The sequence below is a fragment of the Aethalodelphis obliquidens genome, unplaced genomic scaffold (assembly GCF_003676395.1).
Source record: "Aethalodelphis obliquidens isolate GAN/ISIS:26980383/991018 unplaced genomic scaffold, ASM367639v1 scaffold7, whole genome shotgun sequence".
NCBI classification, from domain to species: Eukaryota; Metazoa; Chordata; class Mammalia; order Artiodactyla; family Delphinidae; genus Aethalodelphis; species Aethalodelphis obliquidens.
In genome coordinates this window covers 68,085,403-68,097,672 of record NW_020837951.1, presented here as the reverse complement: position 1 = coordinate 68,097,672, position 12,270 = coordinate 68,085,403, and the positions used below count along the sequence as shown (strand labels likewise).

The window sequence follows — 12,270 nt, the reverse complement described above, 5'->3', positions numbered from 1 at the left end:
GAAATCCTCAGAACTACTAGACATTGTTATTCCTCCCATTTTACAGAGAAAGTAACTGAGATTTAGAGCGATTAAATAATTTGTCTCAGGGCACAGAGCTGGTAATTGATGAGCAAGGATTTCAGTACTGGTCATAGTAATCCAGAGACCATACTTTTAATCTTTAACAGGATTGCTTTGGAGAACTCTGTTAAATATGTATGCCCCAGAACCTTGCACAGAGGAGATGCTTAGTGAATATTTGTCGAATTTAAATAAGTTAGGAGATAGCCAATTTGTGCGACCAGCTAATGTCCAGTAATGTTTTTTAAGCCAAGAAAATATCACTCTGATGTACTAAAAACTTCTAATGAGAATATTAGCTGTCAATTATACAAGTAAACCATTACATTGGAACCAAATGGACACATGTGCCAGCCAACACATGGATACAATTTGCTTTTTTGCTAATTGGTATGAGGTCCATCCCAGCAGATGTCAGGATGAACCGCCATTACTAACCATAAATTGACACATCAGACCTTGGCTTCAGGAGCTCTTTTCTTCCTTCCAATGAGACTGGTAACTAAATAAGAGTACACGTGCTACTGGGCAGTGATAACTGGAATGAGACCACAGAGTCCAAAGAAGGGAAATAGTCCAGAAAAAAACGAAAGAAGGAATTACCTGGGCTGTGAGATTGGAAATGGTAAGGTACTTTGACAGTCGGGGAAACACTTAACCAAACTGTTGATGCATGAAAGGTTGATGCTTCCAAAGCAGGAACAATATGGGAGGCTGGGTGAGGCAGACGGTTGTACAGCTGGAATGCTAGTCTGTATTTCCCTGAGGCTCTTTATTTGCTGACATTCAGAGCATAGGCTAGTATTATGATGATGATGATCATTATGTGTCCAAAGTCGGGTATATTTTGAGCATTATCGGCCCTGTCTTTCTTTAGGAATGAGTATAACCTAGATTCCTAACATCTAGGAATGCGTGCTTATATAGTCAGAGAGACCTAGATTTGAATTTCATGTCTAGTTCAAGATCTGGGTACAGCGTAAGTGCCCAGCCTTTACCTACCCCTAGTTAATGATGAAGACCTGAAATTCTACAAAGAAAAGATATTTTTAAACCTTTTTTTCAATGCGTTCCTAATCCAATACTAGGTACCTTTAGATGTCCACTAATGACTAATTGGCTTCTTGATTAAGACTCATAAGCATCAAATTTTGAAACACAGAGGTTTTCAATAATATGTTGGTGTAAACTTAGCACCTTTAAATCCTTAGTCCGATTCCTTACTTTCTGCCTTTTGACTGGGAATGGTCTATGGTTCAGGGATGATATTTTTTAGATGAGAAATATGTTCAAATAATTTGATTCTGACTTGTGATGCTGTATCAATGAACAGACATGCAAAGGTACAAAAAAATTAAACAATAATAAAATAATAGTTACATACTTAGTAAATGAGCTAACCTGGAAAGGGGCCATACCTATGAAATGAGGACTCTCCCAGGATATCCAGTCCACGTGCCATGTCATAAAGTGTGGAGATGGTACTCTGTTCCCTCCCAGGATGCTCAAAGTCAAGCTAAGGATTGGCTACTGCTCACACCACATGGGTGGTCCCACATCACAAGAGGGGGCCCTTCTCTTCCCTGTGATAGAGCATGGCGTGGGAGATGAAGCCCTCATCACACCTAGGATCCTGAAACAGTGACTTGCGGCCAGAGGAAAAGAATAGGGACTCTGATCAGCTGAATGCCTTGCCTGGGAAAAATTGATTTCTTGGCACTGGCAATTCCAAGGCTCAGGGAATCTGGTCTCCAGAATCCAGCTGAACCCCTTGCTTTACAGGAATTTGCTTTCGAAGTGAATGTCTCAAGCTCCACTTTGAAAATTTGATGACTTTTTTCCCATAACCCATTAAATAGTGCTTAGGTCCCCAGAAGGAGTCTGAGTCTTTGGCTGAAATATTTTCCTTCGAAGAAAGGGAAGGAGTAGGGGGAAGCATTTAAGAATAAGGTTGTGGCTACTCACCGTGGTTAATGCTTTCCCCAATTTAATCAAGCCCACTGGTCTTCCAGACATCCCAGCTAACAAAAGGCCCAAGAAAAACCACAACCATTGAAAGAAAGAAATGGTTATTGTGAAATTTAATAGAACCATGTGAATGATAATGAAAACATATATTAAAAACTTGAAATTAATAGAGAGAACATAAGCCTGTTTGAGGCAATAGACTGTGTTCATCGTTAAAGATATTCAAAAGATTACCATATACAGGTTTACCTTTTCCTTTTAATGAAGCTCTCAAAAGCCATGGCAGAAGTGTTCTATGTGACTGCCCAAGGTCAGCTCTTCAGACAAGTGAGATAGCTTTCATCCAGGTCAACTCCAGGATTCATTTCTCTGGACAAAATTGGATGGCGTTATCAAAGCAAAAAATGAGACTGTTTCTCAAAGTGGAAAGCTTTGAAAGAAAAAGTGTTTGGCAATGATAAATGAGAGACTCTCTGAGAGCATCCTGTTATCTGAGCATGTTTTAAAGGATCCCAGTTTTACAAAAAGGGCATCAACAGGACACCACTACCATCCAGTGCAAGCGTGGGTTTCCCTATAGTGGGATGGATAAGAAACACTGCATTTTGAGTGTCTGATTTTGGCTGATGTTTGAAAGAAACTTTAAAAGTGCTCATACTATAAGCCTGAGATTGCACAAAGCCCAGGGCTAGAAGCATAATTGGATAGAACATAGTTAGGGGTGGAGAACAGGAGAGAAAGCATTCCCGAGAACGTCTACTGTGCCACCCCCGTGGAGAGCAGCACAAGCGAGCATCTGCTGTTGATACTTGTGTGGCTCCAACGTCCTGGAGACTGGCCATCCTCAGGAATCTGTATTAATTGTGGTGATGGCTCCTTCTGTGTGGCTTTTCCTCGTAATTCAGGGGACCGTAAAAAGAGCCAATGTATTTTGGAAACTATTGATCCTTCTTGTTAAATGTAATTAATCCCGTAGGCTTTCTGGCATATGGATTATTAGGATACATGGGTTGAAGCAATAGAAACTGATTCTCATGAAATTGAAGAGAAGGTAGAAAAGGGAGCAGGAGAGGGAGAGAGAATGTGGGGAATTGAGGGATTGAAGGCAAGACTGAGAAACCAAGCCTTGGAAAGGGCAGGAGCAGAGAGCCTCTGAGAAACCAGCAACAGAACAGACATTCTCTTCAAAAGACTTCCATCTCAGAAACTAGCTTTGGGATGGTTTGGCTTCCACCAATTTCACATCCTCAAGAGAGAATCTTAACGTCCCAGCTTGACCAACGCTTGGTCATTTATTTTGATTGCTAATTCTACCAGGACTGCGGGCAGTGAGGGAGAAGTAGCTGAATTGGTGGTCTTGGCTTTGAGCTATCAGATCACCTCAGTTAGCACTCACATTCTCTCCTCTTTCTGGTTCTCTTTCAGTCATCAAGGAAGTTTTTTCCCATCACGTTCTTCGGCTCCATCACCTGGATCGCAGTATTCTCTTACTTGATGGTCTGGTGGGCACATCAGGTAATGCCTTGAGAGTGACACACATCTGCCTGGATTTTCTCTTGGTTGCTAAGTGGCTAACCAGTGTGTTTGCTTTCTGAAACTGTCACAACAGTATTGCATCTAACAAATTACATATTCCAGGACTAAAGGAATTTATTCCACTTAACTTTCCCTCGTCTCCTGGCCCTTCCCTATAGTGTGGACTCAAATCGGCACAGCCCCAGACAGCCATGTGGAGGAAAGGCAAGTCTCACTGTTTCTTGCCCTCTACAGCCTGAAGCCAGGCCAACCCAGGCCTGGAGGAATGTCAGAGTTTTTCCTGGCTCAGCAGCACTTACTCTCTCTTGGGCAGCCACTCACCTCATGTTCTCATCCAACTGGCTCTTAGGGAAAGAACTGGAGACAAAATGGTCTCTTCCTTGAGCCTCCATTTACAAAAATGATGATGTATTTCCCTTTTACTACTTTTAATTCAATACCAGTCATAATGCCCATCACCAGAATAAACTCTCAGGAATTGTTCGTTGCAACACATGAATGGAGGAAAGCGATGCAAAGGTCTTACATTCTCAAAGATAGTAACGGTTACCATTATTGATTGAATGTATACTACATGCCAGGTAATTCACATCCCTTTGTCTTTGTACATGGGTATAATTTCTATGAGGGAGGTACTATTATTATCCACAGTTTACAGATAAAGAGTTAAGCTTAGAGCTAATTAAAAAAAAAATGCCCAGGATCATTTAGGTAGTAAAAAGCAGGACTGAGATTCTAACCCAGCACTCTGCAGCTCCAAAACTCATGCTTTTAATCTCTATTATAAACTACATAAATTCCAACTGCCCACTTGTATTCTTTGTCTAATATACCCTTAAAATTATTATACTTAACAGAAATAAAATATAGCAATTTGAAATAAGGAAATATACACCAAGGACATATGTGGATAGACTTCTCAACAAATGTTGCTGGAATAACTGGATTTCTCTATGCCAAAATAAATGAACTTAGACATTTACCACCTGCGATACTCAAAACTTAACTCAAAAAAAACAAAAAACAAAAAAAACTTAACTCAAAATGCACGATAGTTCTAAACGTAAGAGCTAAAAACATCTAGAAGAAAACAGAAAATCCCCATAACCATGGGATAGGCAAAGAGTTCTATGATATAACACCAAACCATGATCCATTAAAAAAAAAAAATGATTAACTAAATGTCATCAAAAGTAAAACTTCTGCTCTTCAGAAAACCTCATTTAAAAAATGGAAAGACAGGCAATTCCCTGCCTGTCCAGTGGTTAGAACTCTGCGCTCTCACTGCCGAGGGCCCAGGTTCAGTCCCTGGTTGGGGAACTGAGATCCCATAAGCCACGTGGCACAGCCAAAAAAAAACCCAAAAAATTGGAAAGACAGACCACAGACTGAGAGAAAATATTTTCAAATCATATCTCTCTGATAAAGCACTTGTATCCAGGATATATAAAAAGCTCTTAAAGCTCAATAATAGAGAAGGCAAGCGTCTACAGGCATCTTAATGTTTAAGATGGACAAAAGATTTGGGTAGATATTTCACCAAGAAAGGTATGCAAATGGCTAATAAGCACAAGAAAAGATATTCAACATCGTTATTCATTAGAGAATGCAAATTAAAACCACAGTGAGATACCACTTCACACTCACTTGGATGGACATAATCAAAAAGACAGAAAATAACAAGTGTTAGAGAGGATGTATAGAAATTGGAAACCTGATATATTTCTGGTAAGAATGTAAAACACTGCAGCCACTTTGTAGACAGCTTGGCAGTTCCAGAAAATGTTAAGCATAGAGTTACCATATGATCCAGTGATTCCACTGTCTACATACCCAAGAGAAATGAAAACATCTGCACAATTTATATGCAAATGTTCACAGCAGCATCATTCATAATGGCCAAAAAGTAGAAACAATCCAGGTGTCCATCAACTTGTATGGGTAAATAAAATGTGGTATATCCACACAGTGGAATATTATTCTACAATAAAAATGAATGAAATACTGACACATGCTACAGTGTAAATAAACCTCTAAAATATTATGCTAAGTGAAAACAGCCGGTCACAAGAGATCACATGCTGTATGATTCCATTTATATGAAATGTGAATAACAGGCAAATCTGTAGAGGCAGAAAATAGGTAACAGTTGCCTAGGGTTGGGGGGGTTGGAGGGCAATGGGAAGTGACTGCTAATGGGTATAGAGTTTCTTCTTGGAATGACGAAAAATTGAACTTAAATTCTGGTGATAGTTGCACAACTCTATAAATATACTAAAAAACCGCTGAATCATATACTTTAAATGGGGGACTTTTAGGGTATGTGAATTACATCTCAGTAAAGTTGTTTAAAAATAAACATAAGGGGCTTCCCTGGTGGCGCAGTGATTGGGAGTCCGCCCGCCGATGCAGGGGACACGGGTTCGTGCCCCGGTCCGGGAGGATCCCACATGCCACGGAGCGGCTGGGCCCGTGAGCCATGGCCGCTGAGCCTGCGCGTCCAGAGCCTGTGCTCCGCAGCGGGAGAGGCCACAGCAGTGAGAGGCCCGCGTACCACAATCAATCAATCAATCAATAAAAATAAACATAAGATACCACTTCACAACCATTAGGATGACTACAACCAAAAAGACAGACAATAACCATTTGTTGATTAGGATGTGGAGAAACAGGACTGCATATATTTGTCAAAGCTCACAGAACAGTATGCTCTTTTTAAAGGGTGAATTTTACTGTATGGAAATTACACCTTAATTTTTTCAGAAAGAAGATATGGCATCACTAACAAAATCCACTGGAAATGTTGGCTGATAAACCAAGCATTATTCCTACAAGATATTTTATATTATTCCTATCACAGTTATTTTACTGACATTTGACCTCAGATTACTCTTCCTTAATATTTCCAAAAATCCTCGGCCCCCTGAAGAAGTTCTGTTTGCCCCAAAGTCATTATTTTCTACATTTGTTGAAAGATGTTTGCTACCGATACCCAGCAGAAATCATTGCAGAAGGTAAGCTGCTTCTCAGCCTCCAGATTTCCAGGCTAAAAGGAGTGTTTGTTTGCCATTTATAGATATATAATGGCCTTTCCTAATAATCATTTTTATTCTTCCAAGTACTGATAAAGGGAAAAAAGTTATTTTTTCCACTTATTGGAATATATTGTTTTCTAGATATTTCTCTTTAGTCATCCTAGGAAACATCATCCTACAGGCTTCCATCTCTTTCTCTACTCTTTAATGATTATCTTCATTCCACAATCCTGTTTCCTTTTCATTCCCTTGTAGATAAATACAAACACAATGCCTGGAACAATAATAATTACTAAAAAAAAAGCCCAGAAATATAAAGTGCATAAAGAGAAGCCTTACTAGCAAATAATGAATGAGAAGTTCCTCTTTCTTTTCTCCAAAGAAGTGCTTTTCTCTTTCAAAATATCCAGACAGCTGATCAAAATAGCAGATTCTGTTCTAAGTCTGTAGCTCTAATTCTGTCATTTGTACTTCTAAACTGTAAAAGCTATAAAGATAACAAGTGCACCATTTGGTGCTCAACTATTTTGTTATCCACAGTTTTACCAATAATAAATGCTAGTTAATACAATTATTTGGCTACTGTTTGGCCAAAAATAAATGCCCTTCACATAAAACACTTTGTGCATACTTTCCTTTAGTTTGGGGAGTTTTTTGTTTTTACATCTTGAATCTTCATCTTAGTAAATTTCATGGGTGAAGAAAACCTGTGATTCAAATCTATCCCTCATCTAGTTAACTGGATGTTAATTCTCGGTTAATGCTAAGAGGCAGATACAACCTCACGTCTCATTTAGCCAGTATGGCATTTTGCAGATCCTCACTGAACCACAGCAAGGAACTGGGTCATGGAATATGGGAGCAGCACTGGACATGGATTCTGAGTGGCCTCGCTATTTATTTCTATTAGAAAACAAAGGAATTTCCCCCAAGAGACTACTGAGGTCCTTTCTAGCTGTAAACTCCTCTGATGCTCCCCGATTTGATCAGAGTGCTGTCCCATCCATGCACCCATCACCTTGCCTCTGACTCGCCAAAAGCCCACTTCAGTGAAAGAGACTCACAAGGAGCTTCTGAAAACGGGTTCTCCTTCAGTGAAAGTGTTTCTAGAGCCACCCAGAGTCATCAGGGTTTTGATGTACAGTGAAAATTCGTCATGATTCATGTGACTTCCCACTTTGTAAACTGACCCTGCTAAACCAGCTTCTGTCCCTGCTGCCGGAACCCTGAGGGTTGCACGCTGATATGTTGGAGAGGGACAGGAGTAGGGTCTGAGTTATCACAGCTGATATTTATTGAACATTTTCTTTATGCCTGACACTAGTTGCTATTTGCTTTATATGCATCATCACATTCAATCGTCCCAACAACTCTGAGGGTAGATATTATTATCCCCATTTCACACATGAGAAAAACTGAGACTCAGGGAAGTTGGCCACTGTGCCCAAGGAGTGGCAGGCTAGGATTTGCACCCAGGGCTTTTTGTACCCCATGCTAGCACTCTTAACCACACTACCATTAACACCTCTCTTCAATTTCTGCAATTTTCTGTCGGTAGCGGCATTCGAACTCCAGATACAAATTTTTTTTAATAGTCACTGCTTTAAAACTCCCTCTAAGATTTTAAATTACTAAGAACGTATTAGATAGTCTGGAACTTATTGAGGGCGACAATCATTTAGTCAGCATCTTCACAGTCTTTGAAAATGTTTCACTCCACGGACTTCCCTGGTGGCGCAGTGGTTAAGAATCCTCCTGCCAATGCAGGGGACACGGGATCGAGCACTGTTCCAGGAAGGTCCCACATGCCACAGAGCAACTAAGCCCGTGCGCCACAACTACTGAGCCCACAAGCTACAACTCCTGAAGCCCACGCTCCTAGAGCCCATGCTCTGCAACAAAGAGAAGCCACCACAACGATAAGCCCGCACACCGCAATGAAGAGTAGCCCCCGCTCGCCACAACTAGAGAAAGCCCATGCGCAGCACCAAAGACCCAATGCAGCCAAAAATGAATAAATAAATAAATTTGTAAAAAGAAAATGTTTCACTCCAAATCTAACAAAAAATGTCATCAGGGAGAATATTTTGCTCAAATAGGGCACTTTTGTACAAAACTCTTGTTTAACTTTTTCTAGGAGAGTCAGTAAAAATCATGCTAGTAAAATCATCTAAGTATGCAGATTGATTTGTTTATTCAGCAAATAGGTATTGAGAGCCTACTATGTACCAGGCTATGTTCCGCTTATTAGGGAGACCATAGTGATTAAGGCCATGACCCTGCTCACGTAGATGTCACTTTCTAATGGGGAGCAGTGAATCTGTGCACCACGAGGATAGGTAAACTAGTTCAGCTCACCAGGCTCTAGAGCAGGCATGACCATCAAAATAAAAATAGCTCCCAGCTATGTTTTTAAGCTAGTGGGAACCGGGCTATTCCTATAAATCGAAACAGAGATTTAGAAATAGGTTTATTCTAGAAATAGACCCAGAGACATAGAAAACAAACTTATGGTTACCAAAGGGGAAATGGGGGGAGGGATAAATTAGGAGTTTGGAATTAACATAAACACACTACTATGTATAAAATAGACAACCAACAAAGACCTACTGTATAGCACAGGGAACTATACTCAATATTTTGTAGTAACCTATAAGGGAAAAGAATCTGAAATATATATATATATATATATATATATATATATATATATATAAAACTGTACACCTGAAACTAACACAGCATTGTAAATCAACTATATTTCAATTTTTTTAAAAAGAAATAAGTTTATTCTATTCCCCCAAAACCTTTATTCTTACATGCTACTTTGGCCCTTTACATTTTCTCAAAAAATGCTGGATGTCATCAGGTAGGAAACCAAACTGAAAGAATTGCCGTAAAGGTTTTCAGAACTGCAGCTCACCAACTCCAGAAAACATATAAAGCTTTTAAAAGAAAGACAACACGAAGACAAACACATTTCTCAAGAGACTGGAGGAGCATACATTGAAGGCTAGACCAACTGTCCAAGAGAAGTCATCAGTCTTAAAAGGCAAAGACCAAAAGAATATAATAAATGTGCCCCTGTCACTTTTCAATGATGACATACATCATTGTCAAACCCATTTACAAAGGGTTTTTCCATAAATTATAATTTAGTCCTCACAACCACCTTATAAGGTAAGTATTATCGTACCCACTTTATGGATCAGAAAACGAGGATAAGAATATAAGTAACACAGCTGTGTGTTATATATGAAAGTTGTTAAGAGACTCAATCCTAAGAGTTCTCATCACAAGGAAAAAGAATTTTTTTCTATTTCTTTAATTGTATATCTATCTGAGATGATGGATGTTCATTAAACATATGATAAACATTTCATGATGTATGTAAGTCAAATCATTATGTTCTATACCTTAAATTTATGCAGTGCTGTATGTCAATTATATCACAGTAAAACTGGAAGGAAAAAAAAAAAAGAAAGAGAGGATCAAAGATATTGCCCAGTTGGTCCAGTTAGCAATAGGTCAAGTACTTAATAAATTCCAGAGCCAGACCTTAGACCAAGGTCCTCCGATTCCCTAACTTGCTTTCTCCATGGCTGCCTTGCTGATTTACATTCCTGTGTTACAAAGCCCAAAAACACCCAAAATCAAGTTTTCTGTGAAAATGGTAGAGTCTAAAAGTGTTTAAGAGTGGGTTATAGACACTAGGAAATGTTAAGGAAAAATGGGAACACTGGGTGTCAATTCTTAATCTTCAATGATAAATCCAGGGGCAAATCTGCTACAGGATTTGGTGCCATTGTCAGGCACTGGCCCCTGTAGCCAATGACCAATTGGCATTTATAACTCTGATCTTCTGCTTCCCCTGCCTGGTCTTAATAAAAACCATATAGAGGCTGCACTCTAGTCTTCTATAGCTCTTTTTGGAGATGATCTGTTTAATCTTCATGTGAACATTCCTGATCCCTTGGGTCTGAATATCATTAAAATATAAAATCCTTTCTATCAATGATGGTGCCTTATTCCTTGTTATCATCTCAATACTCAACACAGCACAGAGTAAGAACTCATTAAAAGGGAGTTGCATTCAAATGTTAGTGGTTTTGATGGTTTTGTGACTTCAGACACTCATATGTTTGTCCCTGTCGTTGCTTTTAGGTTGGAGAGACAATTGGCATTAGTGAAGAGATTATGGGTCTGACCATCTTGGCTGCTGGGACCTCCATCCCTGACCTGATCACCAGTGTCATAGTGGCCCGGAAGGGGCTCGGGGACATGGCTGTGTCCAGCTCTGTTGGAAGCAACATTTTTGACATCACTGTAGGGTGAGTAGAGCTAGTTGTATAAAGGTGCACATCACCTCCACCACTGTCTTTGTCTTCTTAGAAGCTGTGAAGACATGACCAGGATCTCAGAGCCCGAAACCAACCAATACCAATAGAAAGTAAAGACTGGTAGTACCATTCAATTTCACCAACTCCAATTTTCATTTTCAGAGAACTTCATGAAGAATAAGTTATCCGTAGACAGGCAGAAACACATAACTTGCATACGGAGTGGGTGTTGTAGGAAATACTTCAAGAGAATTTCACCTATAAAATGGCATTGGCTATATGTCATGAATATTCAACATTCATAGGTGACTGAGATGCTCTGGTGGTTTCACTGTATTTTTTTCCATGTTCTAATTCTAATAAAAATCCCCACCAGCCTCAGATGAGATTTGGATTGGAAAGCAGACTGGAACAAACATAGGCCCAGAAAAAATATCCCATCTCCTTCCTTGGAAAATGCTGGCAGGTTTGGCATTATCATTTCTTTATCTGTGCTGGTGAAGATATTCTAGGTTTTTTGAAAGTCAGAAGATGAGATCTGTTCTTACAGTTAAGCAAACTGAAGTTCTCAATATGAATAATCTCAAGCGGATCCGATTGGGGAGGGATGCTGTCATCTCTATCATTTCATTTAATGTGTCCAAGTAAAAGTAGTCTGATAAATAACCTTGAAGGGCAGCCCCTTGAGAAAGTAAGACATGGGATATTATCCTTATGTTCCCGGAAGAACTGAGCTCTTGCATTTGAGTTTGGAAGACCACTAAAACGGATCTACTTTCTCATTGAACATCTTGAATATTGTTCTCTTTTATCTTTTCCACTACCTAATATATAAAATAATTTTTTCATTCAGTATCTACCACATGCACTGTACATACATTTTTATCTATTTAAGCCACACGACGATCCTATGACGTATGTATTTTCATCCCCATTTTTCAGATAAGGAAACCAAAGGGCACAGAATTCACACAACTAGTAATGAGATAGCTGGGATTTGAACAGAGTCTGTGCTCTCAACTCCAGCACTACCTGTGCATAAAACGCTGCTCTGAGCTTCCACTGTCTGAACCACCTTTGAGTTCCAGAGATGCCCTCTCCTACCATTCTTTCTTCCTTTGCTGGCATCTCTCCCTCAGGAGCCCTCCCTGCTTGTCTGTCTGGAAAACTCCAATTTACCCTTCCAGTGTCAACTCAAATCCTGGTTTTTCTGATTCCCTTAAGTCTTGCCTGGGGGCTCGTGCTCCTGTATACTTTCTGTATATCTGTATCTCACACTCTTGTCATGCTCCTGTCTATCAGTCTGCCTGCTAGACTGTGAACTCCCCAAG

At 39.7% G+C, this 12,270-nt stretch overlaps 2 protein-coding genes across 3 annotated transcripts in view; one reads left to right on the top strand and one right to left on the bottom strand.

Moving 5' to 3' along the window:
- The window catches only part of ACER2 (alkaline ceramidase 2), a 93,451-nt gene that overhangs the window by 8,314 nt on the left and 72,867 nt on the right, over window positions 1-12,270 (bottom strand). Inside the window, exon 6 of the transcript XR_003432680.1 lies at window positions 2,029-2,115. The gene's annotated coding sequence lies outside the window, so the exon portion shown is untranslated. The remainder of the gene's footprint in view (window positions 1-2,028; window positions 2,116-12,270) is intronic.
- The window catches only part of SLC24A2 (solute carrier family 24 member 2), a 241,698-nt gene that overhangs the window by 226,753 nt on the left and 2,675 nt on the right, over window positions 1-12,270 (top strand). For both annotated transcript variants that reach the window (XM_027105943.1, XM_027105942.1), the window contains 2 exons: window positions 3,457-3,546; window positions 10,764-10,930. In XM_027105943.1, coding sequence (XP_026961744.1) covers window positions 3,457-3,546; window positions 10,764-10,930 — 257 coding nt within the window. The remainder of the gene's footprint in view (window positions 1-3,456; window positions 3,547-10,763; window positions 10,931-12,270) is intronic.